At 42.7% G+C, this 12,511-nt stretch overlaps 1 protein-coding gene across 2 annotated transcripts in view; it reads right to left on the bottom strand.

Moving 5' to 3' along the window:
- POLD3 (DNA polymerase delta 3, accessory subunit) overlaps nt 1-5,729 on the bottom strand; it is a 44,651-nt gene extending 38,922 nt beyond the window's left edge. Inside the window, exons 1-2 of one of the 2 annotated variants that reach the window (XM_043481866.1) lie at nt 5,545-5,729; nt 3,978-4,033 (exon numbers count right to left, since the gene is read on the bottom strand). In XM_043481866.1, coding sequence (XP_043337801.1) covers nt 3,978-4,033; nt 5,545-5,604 — 116 coding nt within the window. In that variant the 5' untranslated portion in view covers nt 5,605-5,729. Of the gene's footprint in view, nt 1-3,977; nt 4,034-5,356; nt 5,519-5,544 lie in introns of those variants that run through there. The other variant, XM_043481867.1, reaches the window with a different exon arrangement.
- Nucleotides 5,730-12,511: the final 6,782 nt, after the last annotated feature.

The raw sequence follows: 12,511 nt of genomic DNA, 5'->3' as shown, positions 1-12,511 counted from the left end.
ACTAAGCCTCCTTAGATACAATATGAAAAGCACAAGCAACAGAAGAAAAAAAAATTAGACACTCTCAATAATAATAACTTCTGTGCTTCACAGGACACCATCAACAAAGTGCAAAGACAACCCACAGAATGGGTGAAATCATTATCTGATCAGGACAGTGTATCTAGAATATGTAGAGGGGCTTCCCTGGTGGTCCAGTGTCTAACACTCAGCACTCCCAGTGCAGGAGGCCAGGGTTCAATCTCATACGCAGCAACTAAGAGCTTGCATACCGCGACTAGGAGATCGCATGCTGCAACTAAAAACATCCCACATGACACAACCAAAAAGGATCCCTCACACTACAACTAAGACCCAGCACAGTCAAATAAACAAATCCAGACTTGAATACATAAAGAACTCACTCTTACAATTCAATAATAGTAAAGACAAAAAAAAAAAAAAAACCCATGGAAAAAAATGAGCAAAGGATCTGGACATGTATTTCTCCAAAGAAGATACACGAATGGTCAATGAGCACAGGAAAACATGATCAATATCATTAGCCATTATAGAAATGCAAATCAAAAACATAATGATAAAACTTCATACTCACTAGGATGGCTAAAATTAAAAGACAGATGGTAGAAAGAGTTGAAAAGAATGTTGAGGAAGCAAAACCTCATACCTTGTTGGTGGGATTGTAAAACAGTATAGTCATTCTGAAAAACAGTTAATCACCTCAGCTCCTCAAAATGTTACATATGACCCAGAAATTCCAATCTTAGGTGTATATTAAGAGAACTGAAAACATATGTCTACACAAAAACTTGTACACAAATATTCACGGTAGCATTATTCACTAAAGCCCCAAATGTGGAAACTACCCAAATGTCCATCAGTTGGTGAATGGACAAATAAAATGTTGTATATCCATATGTTATGGGTTGATCTGTGTCCCCCCAAAAAGATATGCTGAAGTCCTAACCACAAGTACCTCAAAGTATGACACGATTTGGACACAGGGCCTTTGCAGACATAATTAGTTAAGACAGGTCATACTGGGGTAGGGTGGGCTCCTAATCTATGACTGTATCCTTATAAGATGGCTATGTGAAGAGACAGACACACAGGAAGCATGCCAAGTGACTAGGAAGGCAGACAGTGGGGTTACACAGCTACAAACCAGGGAATGCCAAAGACTGCTAGTAAACCACCAGAAGCTAGGAAGAAGCAAGAAAGGATTTTTCTGTACAAGTTTCAGAAGGAACACAGCCTGGCCAACATCTTAATTTTGGACTTTAAGCCTCCAGAACTGAGACAATAAATTTCTGTTGTTTCAAGCCACCTGTTTGTAGTATTCTGTTATGGCAGCCCTAGAGAACTTACACCATATAATGGAATATTATTCAACCACAGAAAGGAATGAAGTACTGACACATGCTTTAACATAGACAAACCTTGGAGATATGCTAAGTGGAGGGAATCAGACACCCAAGATTGCTTATTACATGATCCCATTTATATGAAATGTCCGGCCTAGGCAAATCTATAGAGAGAAAGTGTACTAGTGGTTGCCTGATGCTGGGGGGCAGGAATGATGAAGGACTGCTAATGGATACAGGGTTTCTTTTCTGGGGTGATGAATATCTTCTCAGATTAACTATAGTGCTGACTGCACAACTCTGTAAATATATTAAAAATCACTGAGTTGTATAGTCTAAATAGGTGAACTGTACGATATATGAAATATATATTTCATATATATAATATATATAAACATATATTTTTATATATTTCATATTTTTCATATATTTCATTATTTATATAAAAATATATAAAAAGCTTTAAAAGAAAGCTTTTAAAAATAATTATTAAAAAAATTAACAGACACAGAGAGAGAGAGAGGAGTAGAGCATTAGGAAAGAGCTGTTACATGAAGTAATGTGTGAAATTTGAGCTGAACTGTGTACAGTGAGGAAAGCTGTGAGAAGAGCATTCCAGGCAGAGAGAATGGTACAAATTTCCTTGTGTGAGAACAGGCTTGGCATATCTAAGGAACAGAAAGGTAAATATGGCTAGAGTATAAATGAGGTAGAAAGTGCTATGGGATAAAGTTGGTACACAGGCAAGGGCTAGAATGTGTGTATTAACTCCATAAAAGTTATAGGAAATAAGGGTAGCTACAGTAAAATTCCAGGCAACTTTATTTCATCTTCAGTCCTCAATATGCACCTTTAATCTCAATAGGCTTATATATTAGTAGTAATAGTTACCTCATTTTATATTTAAACATTCATAACCATAAAAAACAATTACTCTTATGGGTATCCAGTCCTAAAGTTACCTGAACCTGCTAGGTTTGGGCCTGGACTAGTCTTAGACAGAGCAATCTCAAATAGTCAAAATCAGTATAAACCTTGCCCTGAGCCAAGAGTTTTAAATCTTGAAGGTATAAACATCTCAGTCAAAACTAGGGGACTTCCTTGGTGGTCTAGCGATTAAGAATCCATCTGCCAATGCAGGGGATGCAGGTTTGATCTCTGGTTTGGGAAGATCCCACATGCTATGGAGCAATTTAGCCTGTATGTCACAGCTACTGAAGCCCTCATGCTCTAGAGCCTTGGCTCCACAACAAGAGAAGCCACAGCAGTGAGAAGCCTGTGCACGGCAACCAGAGAGTAGCTCCCACCTGCAGCAACTAGAGAAAGCCCCCGCGCCAGCAACGAGGACCCAACACAGCCAAAAATAAATAAATAAAATTCCTAGAAGCTCTGTAAATACTTAACTGTTGTGCTGAGGAGCTGAGGAGGGACGCGAACCTCAAACACCTGCTGGGACTGGAGTGGGGGAGTGGGGCATGGATCTAGAAATCAAGTTTCTACCTATACCTTATGTAAGGCAGACCCTCCTCTCAGCTAGTTTACCTCAGTTCCCCAGGCAGGAGAACTGGCCCAGGAGCCCCCTGAAGCGCGTGTTCTCGTGTGGCCTAAGTGCAAGCACCTGAGAGCAGGTGGACACATGTATGTACACGAGACAGGGACACGAGGCTGGGGCTTTCCATTACAAATAAAGACTGAATTCCTCGTTGCAATGTTTATCATGAATGTGAAATTTTTCTCCCTGCCTCTGGCATTAAGAATAAAAAATTGCGATTTATCATAAAATAAACTTCTGTATCTGTCAAACAGCAAGCCAAATCAACCCATTCTAGAGATCAAGGATTTTTCTAAGACTCACAGAATGTTCCTATGATTCAAGGAATAGGGAAAAATCAGACCACCATCAGGAATAAAGCAAATGAAATGAGTATTTAACTCAATATATGTGCTCTCAGTCTATTCACCAATTCCTACCCACTGGACATTTGCAGGTGAAGAAATTTTGAAGTTAATCCAAAAGCCTGCCTTTTCCATTTTGGTTCCAAGTTGGACTACAAGTTTCAGTAAGGAAGGTAATAGGGCAAAATTCAAGAAGGGTAATACTCGGTGTCATCCTAAACCCTCCCTTTTTAGTTTCTCTTAAGTGTTCTCCCCTGTCTTATACTGTTATACAGCCTGCGTCAAACACCTGTTGACCTCATTATGGAAGTATTTCAATAACACCCAGAGACCTAAGAAGCACATGTGAAAATGCAAAGAAGACGTTTGAGATAACAGACATAGAAATCTGAGATGTAAACAGAACTGGCTAGCCCATTTAATAAATTTTTTGAAATAACAAAGTGATTAACCAGAAGGCAAGGCTACAAATAAATCCAATAAACATATCACCACACACTTGTATACAAATCCACCCATCTCTTAACTAATAGACAAAAGCAGTAAAAGGCAATAGAAACACTATACTTTCCCATTTCCCTGGGTGGGGGATGGGGGGGGTGGGAGGGGAGTTCTAATCAAGAGACTCTCTGTAAAGCTAACAACAAAGTAAAAGAAAACAAACAAGCAAAACAAAAAGTTCCAATCTGATTAAAGTTAGTAATAAATTGTACTTACTGTTTGGCCTGATTAACATGAACTCCTAGTGTATAGCTCAGCCATTTGTATGTCACCTGCAAGAAGGAGTTTTTAAAAAAATTTTATTAGATGACTGCAGAGCGCAGGTCAGCCCAAAGGACTCCTAAAGATTCTGAGGCAATTACGCCTTATAAATTACATTAAATGCCACCCCAGTTTTGCCAAGAACCATCCATCTGGGCAGGTAGGACTCAGACATTTATTTCACAAACAAGTCTGAATCACAGATTAATGCAAGAATCGAAAAAGGTTGAATATACACAGAAAAAGCTCTCAATTTCCTTACACTCCCTGTTTCACACTGGTCCTTCTTTCCACATTTCTCTCCTCTTATGGGGCCATCACCAAAAACTATCCTCAAACTCACTCAGAAACTTAAGTTACTTTGGAGCATACAACTCAGAAACTTCTGAAGAAAGTTGCAGCCACATAAATATTAAAGGGCACAGATGGTGCAGGGGTCAGGGAATGAGTGAAGTGGATAAATACTCTATCAGAGGTTAGACTGGGAATTACTGGCATCAAGCTTTGCTCTTCCTCCCATCCTTCCTTGAACTGTCATTTGCCACTTCCTTGTAACCTGTCACCCTCCCCTCAAAGTCTTACAATTCTAAACGCTGAGTTTCCAGTAACTAGAAGACTGAGCACAGGCTGGGCAAAGGCAGTGTGATGTAGAGGAAAGCACTAGCAGAACACAGACTGGAAAATTGATTATCCCTTGTGTGTGTGTTAGTCACTCAGTCGTGTCCTACTCTCTGTGACCCCATGGACTATATATATAGCCCAGCAGGCTCCTCTGTCCAGGGAATTCTCCAGGCAAAATTACTGGAGTGGGTTGCTGTTCCCTTCTCCCAGGAGATCTTCCCAACCCAAGGATCAAACCTAGGTCTCCTGCAGACGGATTATCCCTTACTAACCACAAGTTATTTGGCCTCTCTGCTTCAACTACCTTTTCTAAGGCTACTTCCACCGACCTCTATGCGTCACTGTAAAAAAGTACACGCAATAACGTGTACCCAAAGTTCACAGTAGGCCCTCAATCATCACGATTTGAGAAACGCTCTCACATCCATCGTCTAACTTGATCTTTACTTCAACCCTGTGAGGGAGGTCAAGCCTGAATCAATAACAAACTTCTAGGAAAACGAAACCAACTGACGATCAGATTAAACAACTTGTTACTTAACCCGGTCAAAACACAATTTCCTCAACTGTAAACTTGAGACTTCAAACACCAACCACCTTGCAGGAAACGTGTGAAAACAGCTTAGAAACAACATCAATCAAGGCTCCTCCCTCCCCGCCCGACCTCCGTGGCCCTTGGTCTGCGCAGAGCCCAGCACGCCCACCCGAGGAACCTGGATCTGCCGGCGGGGCAGAAGTCCTCCCCGGCGAGTCCTCGCTCTGCCTGGGGCACCAGGAATGGGGACCGTCTCCACTGGACCAGCCCCATGCAGCCACACGCAGAGGGATCAAGGCCCCTGCCGCCCTCACTGGGCCCAAAACCCCAGTCGCACGCCCGCATTCCCCAGTCCTAGCTCCTCACGATCTTGTTCTGGTCCGTGACGAACTCGTCTATATTTTCCAGATAAATCTGGTCCGCCATGGTGCCGCGGCGCTGTGCCCCGCCGCAGCTGAGCTCCCCTAGCCGCCACAACCGCAGCTCCCGCCGGCGGGAAACGTCGTTTCTCCCTCCCAGGTCCCGGGTCGTTTCCCACGGCAACGAAGGCGACGCGCTACGGCGGCCGCTCGAGGGTCAAACTAGTCTCGGAGACGGCGCAGGTTGAAGTAGGTGGAGCTAATAGGAACTGACGGAAGTGAGGAACGAGGAGCGCAGGCGTGGTCTGGAACGGCTGCTTGTAGAACCCTAGTGTCGAATCTAGGCTCTGCCATTTCGTGGCTGACGCACCGCAAAATAGCTCACCTCTCTAGGGACCGTGGTCTTTCCACCCGTAAACTGATAAAATAATCCTTGCCCTGTCACACATTTAGTCAATGGATATTAATTAGGTACCTCGTCTGTTTCCAGCCACTTCCTAGGCACTGGGACACAGCAGTAAACAATAAAGACAGAAGTAAATATTTTAGTTAAGTCCTGCCAGCTGGGATAAAGTACTGCCTGTTATAATCTCTCAGAATTGAGAAATTAGGGGAAGTTTTTCCAGAATGGATGAGAGAGGGGGTGTTTGCTGGAAAGAGAAGTTTTCATTATAGTTGAAATGTTGGGAGAAAAGGACACAGGAGAGATGAGACGAAGGAAGAAGCCAAACTATGCTGTGCCTAAAAGGTTGCGTGAAGGGGCACGTGAACTTTATTCTCAAGAATTGGGGAATTTCAAATAAAATTTCTCCTAACATCAGCTAAAAAAAAAAAAAATCCTTCCATATAACCTGTGTATTTCAGTAGGGCAGCACCGTGAATAATAGAGCTGGCACTAGAGTTAGACCGTGGATTTGAATCCTGGTTTTGATATTTGCTGTGTAAACTTAGGCAAATTGCTTAACCACTGCAAGCCTGTTTCCCCATCTATAAGATGGATATAGTAATAGCACCACTTCAAATGTTTGTTGCAACATGCATTCATTCAGGATATGGTTAGCAAAAGCCTAGTAGGGGCCAAGCATTGTTGTTCTACAGATACAGCTGTGATCAATAACACAGGGAGCCTGCCCAAATGTAGCTTACATTTTCTTGGACACTTTCGAGTGAGGGATGATAGCAGCTTAAAATAGTATCATTTGTACTAGAAATTGAGAAGCCAGTAACGTGGTTCCCTTTTGTTTCTGAGTCAGGAAAACCCGCTAATGAGTTAGATGAGTGGAGAATGAGAAAGACAGTAATAAAAATTGCCTAGACTTGGAACCTAAATCAATATGTTAATAGTGATGTCTTTGACTGTGAGATATGAAGACTGAGAGAAAGTGCAGATGAGAAAATTAAAGAATTTTATTTGGCCAGAGTTATAAACCAGATAATATATACATAACCCTTGTGCCATGCCTGCATACAATGAAATCAACAGTTAGTATCTGTACTTGGGATTGGCAGGCTTCCCTGGTGGCTCAGATGGTAAAGAATCCACCTTCAATGTGGGAGACCTGGGTTCGATCCCTGGGTCAGGAAGATCCCCTGGAGAATGGAATGTCTACCCACTCTAGTACCCTTGTCTGGGGAATTCCATGGACAGAGGAGCCTGCTGGGCAGTCCATGGGGTCACAAAGAGTCAGACACAACTGAGCAACTAACACCACACTTACACTGGTGACACTGCTTTTGCTGGTAGCTCAGATGGTACAGAATCTGTCTGCAGTGACAGAGACCCAGGTTCAATCCCTGCGTCAGGAAGATCCCCTGGAGAAGGAAATGGCAACCCACTCCAGTATTCTTATCTGGGAAATCCCATAGACAGAGGATCCTGGAACTGACTAACACACTCCCTGGTGACATTGGGCAGAGGAGTGAAAGAGGCACCAAAGCCAGATTTCAGTGATTCAAGAAGTGAGGAAGAATGAGAAAAGGAGCTGAAGATAGAGCGTAGAGACAACTCTGGCTAATTAACTCTGTGAAATAGGAGAATGGGGTGAGAATCATGACTTTCACAACAAGTCTGCCTTAGCAACAGGGGTGGGAGGTGGTGGTGGGTGTTTGTCTGGGAAGGAAGGACGATAGGCCTTCTGGAGTTTTTTCTGTGTAGAAGATCCTCAGTCAGGATTCCCTCAGAAACTGCAGGCCTGAATCTGTAGGAGGAGAGCATGTGATACATCCTCAATTCCCATTGAATGGAAATTTTTCCAAAGGCCTTTTTCCCCCTGGATTCCCAGCACCCAGCATGGCCATAGCTGGCAGAGCGTTGGCCCTTAACAAATATTTGTTGACTGATAACTAAATGGCAGAATGAGTAGATGGGTGGATGAATGGAATTGAATTAAACGTTGTTCTGCTCTATAATCCCTTTTGTTGGTTTTCAGAACATTGTTTGTGGAAGGTGTTGTCTTTCCTCTCCATCCCCCTCTGAAACGGTTACATAGTCTGTTAGCAGGGGGAGCATTATTGGTAGGTTAACTGGGGAGATGCAGCTGCCTTCAAAGTCCCAGTGATCAGAAATAGGGGACAAGGGGTGACCTTTTGTGGACAAAAGTCAGGACCAAGCCCACATCCTAAACAGGCTTGAGACTTGCAAAGAACACTGCTGCTGGAGACCCAAAAGGGAGGCGCCATGCATTCCTATGTGTACAGTCTTTATAGACAGGATTTTATCTAGTAAACACTCCATATACTTTGGGTTGACTAATTTGAAGCATCTTACCTTTCAGTATTTCTTCCAAAACTCCATAGAGTAAGAGACAAAATCAGATGGAAGACTCTCCCTAGACTGATTCTCCTCGTCTCCCTGTTCCCTATCCCATGAGGAAATGCCTCCATCATCCTTCTGATCTCCCGGGACCTTCTCTATTTCAGACCTTCCTTATCATCAGTCTTCTGTTTTTAAGTTTCTTTTCATGGTATAGAGAAAATGCATGCTCATCCACATCTTCTCTAGCCTGATCTCTGTTCCAATCTTTCCCCAGCCCCCATCCAGGTCCCTCTTTAACACCAGTTCCAGGATGACATTTCTAAAACACAGAACTGATGATGTTGTTCCCAGCTTAAAAAACCACAATCCAATTTTAGAACACTTCCATTGCCCCCCAGATGTGCTCTTGTGCCCTCATTCCCTGCTTACCCAAACAGTCCCTATTCTCACCCCCAATACCAGGCAACCAAGGGTCTGCTTTCTCTCTCTATTATTTTGCCTCTTCTAGAAATTTCATATAAATGGAACCATAAATATGTAGTTTTCTGGGTAGGGTTTCTATTATGGACTGAGGTGTGTCCCCCCCCCCATAAATTCATATATTAAAGTCCTAGCACATTATAACTGGCAACAGGGTCTTTAAAGAGATAATTAAGTTAAAATGAGGTTATTAGGGTGGGTCCTAATCCCTGGTGTCCATATAAGAAGAGGAAACTAAGACAGGTAACCCATTGCAGATAGAAGACCACGTGAAGACAGAAGAAGATGACCATCTATAAGCCAAGAAGAGAGCCCTCAGAAGTCAACCCTGATAACACCCTGATCTCGGACTTCTAGCCTCCAGAATTGTGAACAAATAAATTTCTATTGTGTAAGCCTCCCAGTCTGGTACTTTTTTATGGCAGCCCTAGCAAACTAATACAGCTTCTTTCATGTAGCACAATGTGTTTGAGCTTCTTTTAAAATAGTGTAAATATTAGTAGTTCTTTACTTTTTGTGCTCGGTAGTACCCAATGGATGTACCATATTTTGTTTATGTATTCTCCAGTGGATGGACATTTGAATTACTTCCAGTTCTGGTGCTAAAACTCCTGCTAGAAAATTTGCATACATGTCTTCACGTGAACATATGTTTTCATTTCTCTTGGGTAGATCCAAGACTTTCAAGATCAAGTTTAAGTTTATTACTTCTTCAACCTCACCTCTCATCCTTCATTGCTTCTTACCTTTACTTCAGCACCAAAGACTGCTCATAAGTCCTTGCATGTACCATTCTGTTTCTCACTTATAAGTCTTTACATCCATGATACCCTCTCTGGACTTTTGTTTCCTCATGCTAAAATTGAGATAATAATCAGACATATTGAGTGGAATAAATTCTAATTAACAGTACCTCTCATCTAGACAGTGCTTTAGACAAGTTTTCAAAGCTTACTTACATCCTTATCTCCTTTGATAAACTCTGTCCAATAGTCAGGGATTATAGGTTAGTAGCTATGACTGTCAAAGATAGTGAAAGTCACTCAGTCGTGTCCAACTCTGCAAGCCCATGGACTATACAGTCCATGGAATTCTCCAGGCCAGAATACTGGAGTGGGTAGCCTTTCCCTTCTCCAGGAGATCTTCCCAACCCAGGGATTGAATCCAGGTCTCCCTCATTGCAGGGGGATTCTTTACCAGCTGAGCCATAGGGAAGCCCAAGAATACTGGAATGGGTAACCTATCCCTTCTCTAGCGGATCTTCCTGACCCAGGAATCGAATTGGGGTCTCCTGCATTGTAGGCGGATTCTTTACCAATTGAGCTATCAGGGAAGCCATGGCAGACTGTAAAAATTACTCCCTTCCATCTATCTATACGTTTTGAAAGCATCCTCCCACCCTGACTCTGGTTTGGTTTTGTGATTCACTTTGACTAGAAACATTCTTGAGCATAGGGGCTTCCCTTCTCTTACTGCACAAGGAGTCCAGAGACCGCCATGTGGATGAGCCTAGGTTAGGATGCTAGAGGACAAGAGGCCACGCTGGCAGAGAATGAAGGTACCCCAAATATGTGAGTGAAGCGACTACCCAATTCGCCAGTGGACTATAGATCCAACGAGGAGCCTAGCATAGATCCGTTGAACTAACCAACACCAGGTGACCTATAGCATCTGAGCTAAATAAAGTGATCATAGATTTAAGACACGATGTTTCAGGTTGAGTCATTTTATTTCAATGCTAATTGATATAGATATTCAGTACAATAAAGCTTTGAAGCTAAGCAGTCTGGGTTTGAATTCTAGCTCTGCCATCTACCAGCAGCGTGGCCATGGGCAAGCTACTCCATCTTTCCAAGCTTCAGTGTCTTCATCTGAATAAAGAGGGTAATGATAGTGCCCATCCCCTGGGGTTGCAAAGATTCAATAAGATGATAGATGTCAGGCATTCCCTCATGTGCTACTGGGCTCAGCATAACTCCATGAGAGGGAGCTATTGTTCAAATGAGTAACTAAAGGTTAGAAAACTAAACTCCCAGATGTTTAGTGACTTTGTCCAAGATCACACGGCCAGAAAATGACTGAACCTGGTGCTCACACTAGGACTTCGTGACCTCTACCAAGTCTAGGATTCATGATAGACAGTGGAGGAGATTGACTGGTGGTTGGGAGGATCATTCATTGTCCACCTGATGACAGATTTCATACTGGCCTCAGTATGAAAGCCAAAATAGGCCAAAGTTAATGAATGATCACACTGAAGTTTGATGAAGATTAGTTTGGTAACACAAAGTACAAGTCACTGGCGGGCATTGATGGTCCCATATTTTCATTCTCTGAATTCCATGTCTATTCAGGTCTGTTTTTTGTTTGCACTGTTTCTCAAATCCACTCTCTTCTTTCCATTTTCTTACCTTAACCTGTGCCCCTTTCTGAAGCTTAACTTCCTATGGTGTGTCCTGTTCCAATCCTTTCTCTTCTGCCTGAAACTTCTACACTTTGGGCTCTGTGCCAGTACATCACTGATGCTCACCATAGGACAGATTCTGCATGTGGGTTTTACCCAGCAGCTGGCTAGATGGCTTCCAGATATGAAGTGAAAGACCTCAAGACATCTCATTCAGAAAACAAAGGGCCTACAAGGATCTGACCAGTTCTGCAGGCCTAATAAAGACTAATAAAGGCCTAAGAAAGCCTAATAAAGACTGGCAGGTACCATCCCTGAGCAGCAGATGGCAGTGTCAGCTCTTCCTTTGTCATCTCCCATCAGGAGCCGCTGGTGCTCCTTTTCACAGGAATAACAAGATTAGGACCTTAACAATCAATTAGAAAACACTCTGTGGTCAAACTTTAACTGATTTAATTGCCTGAATTGAAAGAAAAAGGGATTTCATATAAAAATAGGGTTTCAGGCTTTATTTATTAATTCAAACATCCAGCTGCAACCTTTTGTCCAGCCTGTGCTCTCCTGTTTAGTTCAGTTTAGTTGCTCAGTCTTGTCTGACTCTTTCTGACCCCATGGACTGCAGCACACCAGGCTTCCTTGTCCATCACCAACTCCTGGAGCCTGCTCAAACTCATGTCCATCGAGTCAGTGATGCCATCCAACCATCTTATCCTCTGTTGTCCCCTTCCCTCCTGCCTTTGATCTTTTCCAGCATCAGGGTCTTTTCCAGTGAGTCAGTTTTTGATATCAGGTGGTCAAAGTATTGGAGCTTCAGTCCTTCCAATGAATATTCAGGACTCATTTCCTTTAAGAGTGACTGGTTTGATCTCCTTGCAGTCCAAGGGACTCTCGAGTCTTCTCCAACACCACAGTTCAAAAGCATCAATTCTTTGGTACTTGGCCTTCTTTATGGTCCAAATCTCACATCCATACATGACTACTGGAAAAACCATATCTTTGACTAGATGGACCTTTGTTGGCAAAGTATGTCTCTGCTTTTTAATATGCTGTCTAGGTTGGTCATAGCTTTTCTTCCAAGGAGCAAGTGGCTTTTAATTTCATGGCTGCAGTTACCATCTGCAGTGATTTTGGAGCCCAAGAAAATAAAGTCTGTCACTGTTTCCATTGTTTCCCCATCTATTTGCCATGAAGTGATGGGACTGGATGCCATGATCTTCGTTTTTTGAATGATGAGTTTTAAGCCAGCTTTTTCACTCTCCTCTTTCACTTTCATCAAGAGGCCCTTTAGTTCTTCTTTGTTTTCTGCCATAAGGGTGGTGTCATCTGCATATCTGA

Source organism: Cervus canadensis, chromosome 11, assembly GCF_019320065.1.
Source record: "Cervus canadensis isolate Bull #8, Minnesota chromosome 11, ASM1932006v1, whole genome shotgun sequence".
Lineage (NCBI taxonomy): Eukaryota > Metazoa > Chordata > Mammalia > Artiodactyla > Cervidae > Cervus > Cervus canadensis.
This window is presented reverse-complemented; position numbering and strand designations above follow the sequence as displayed.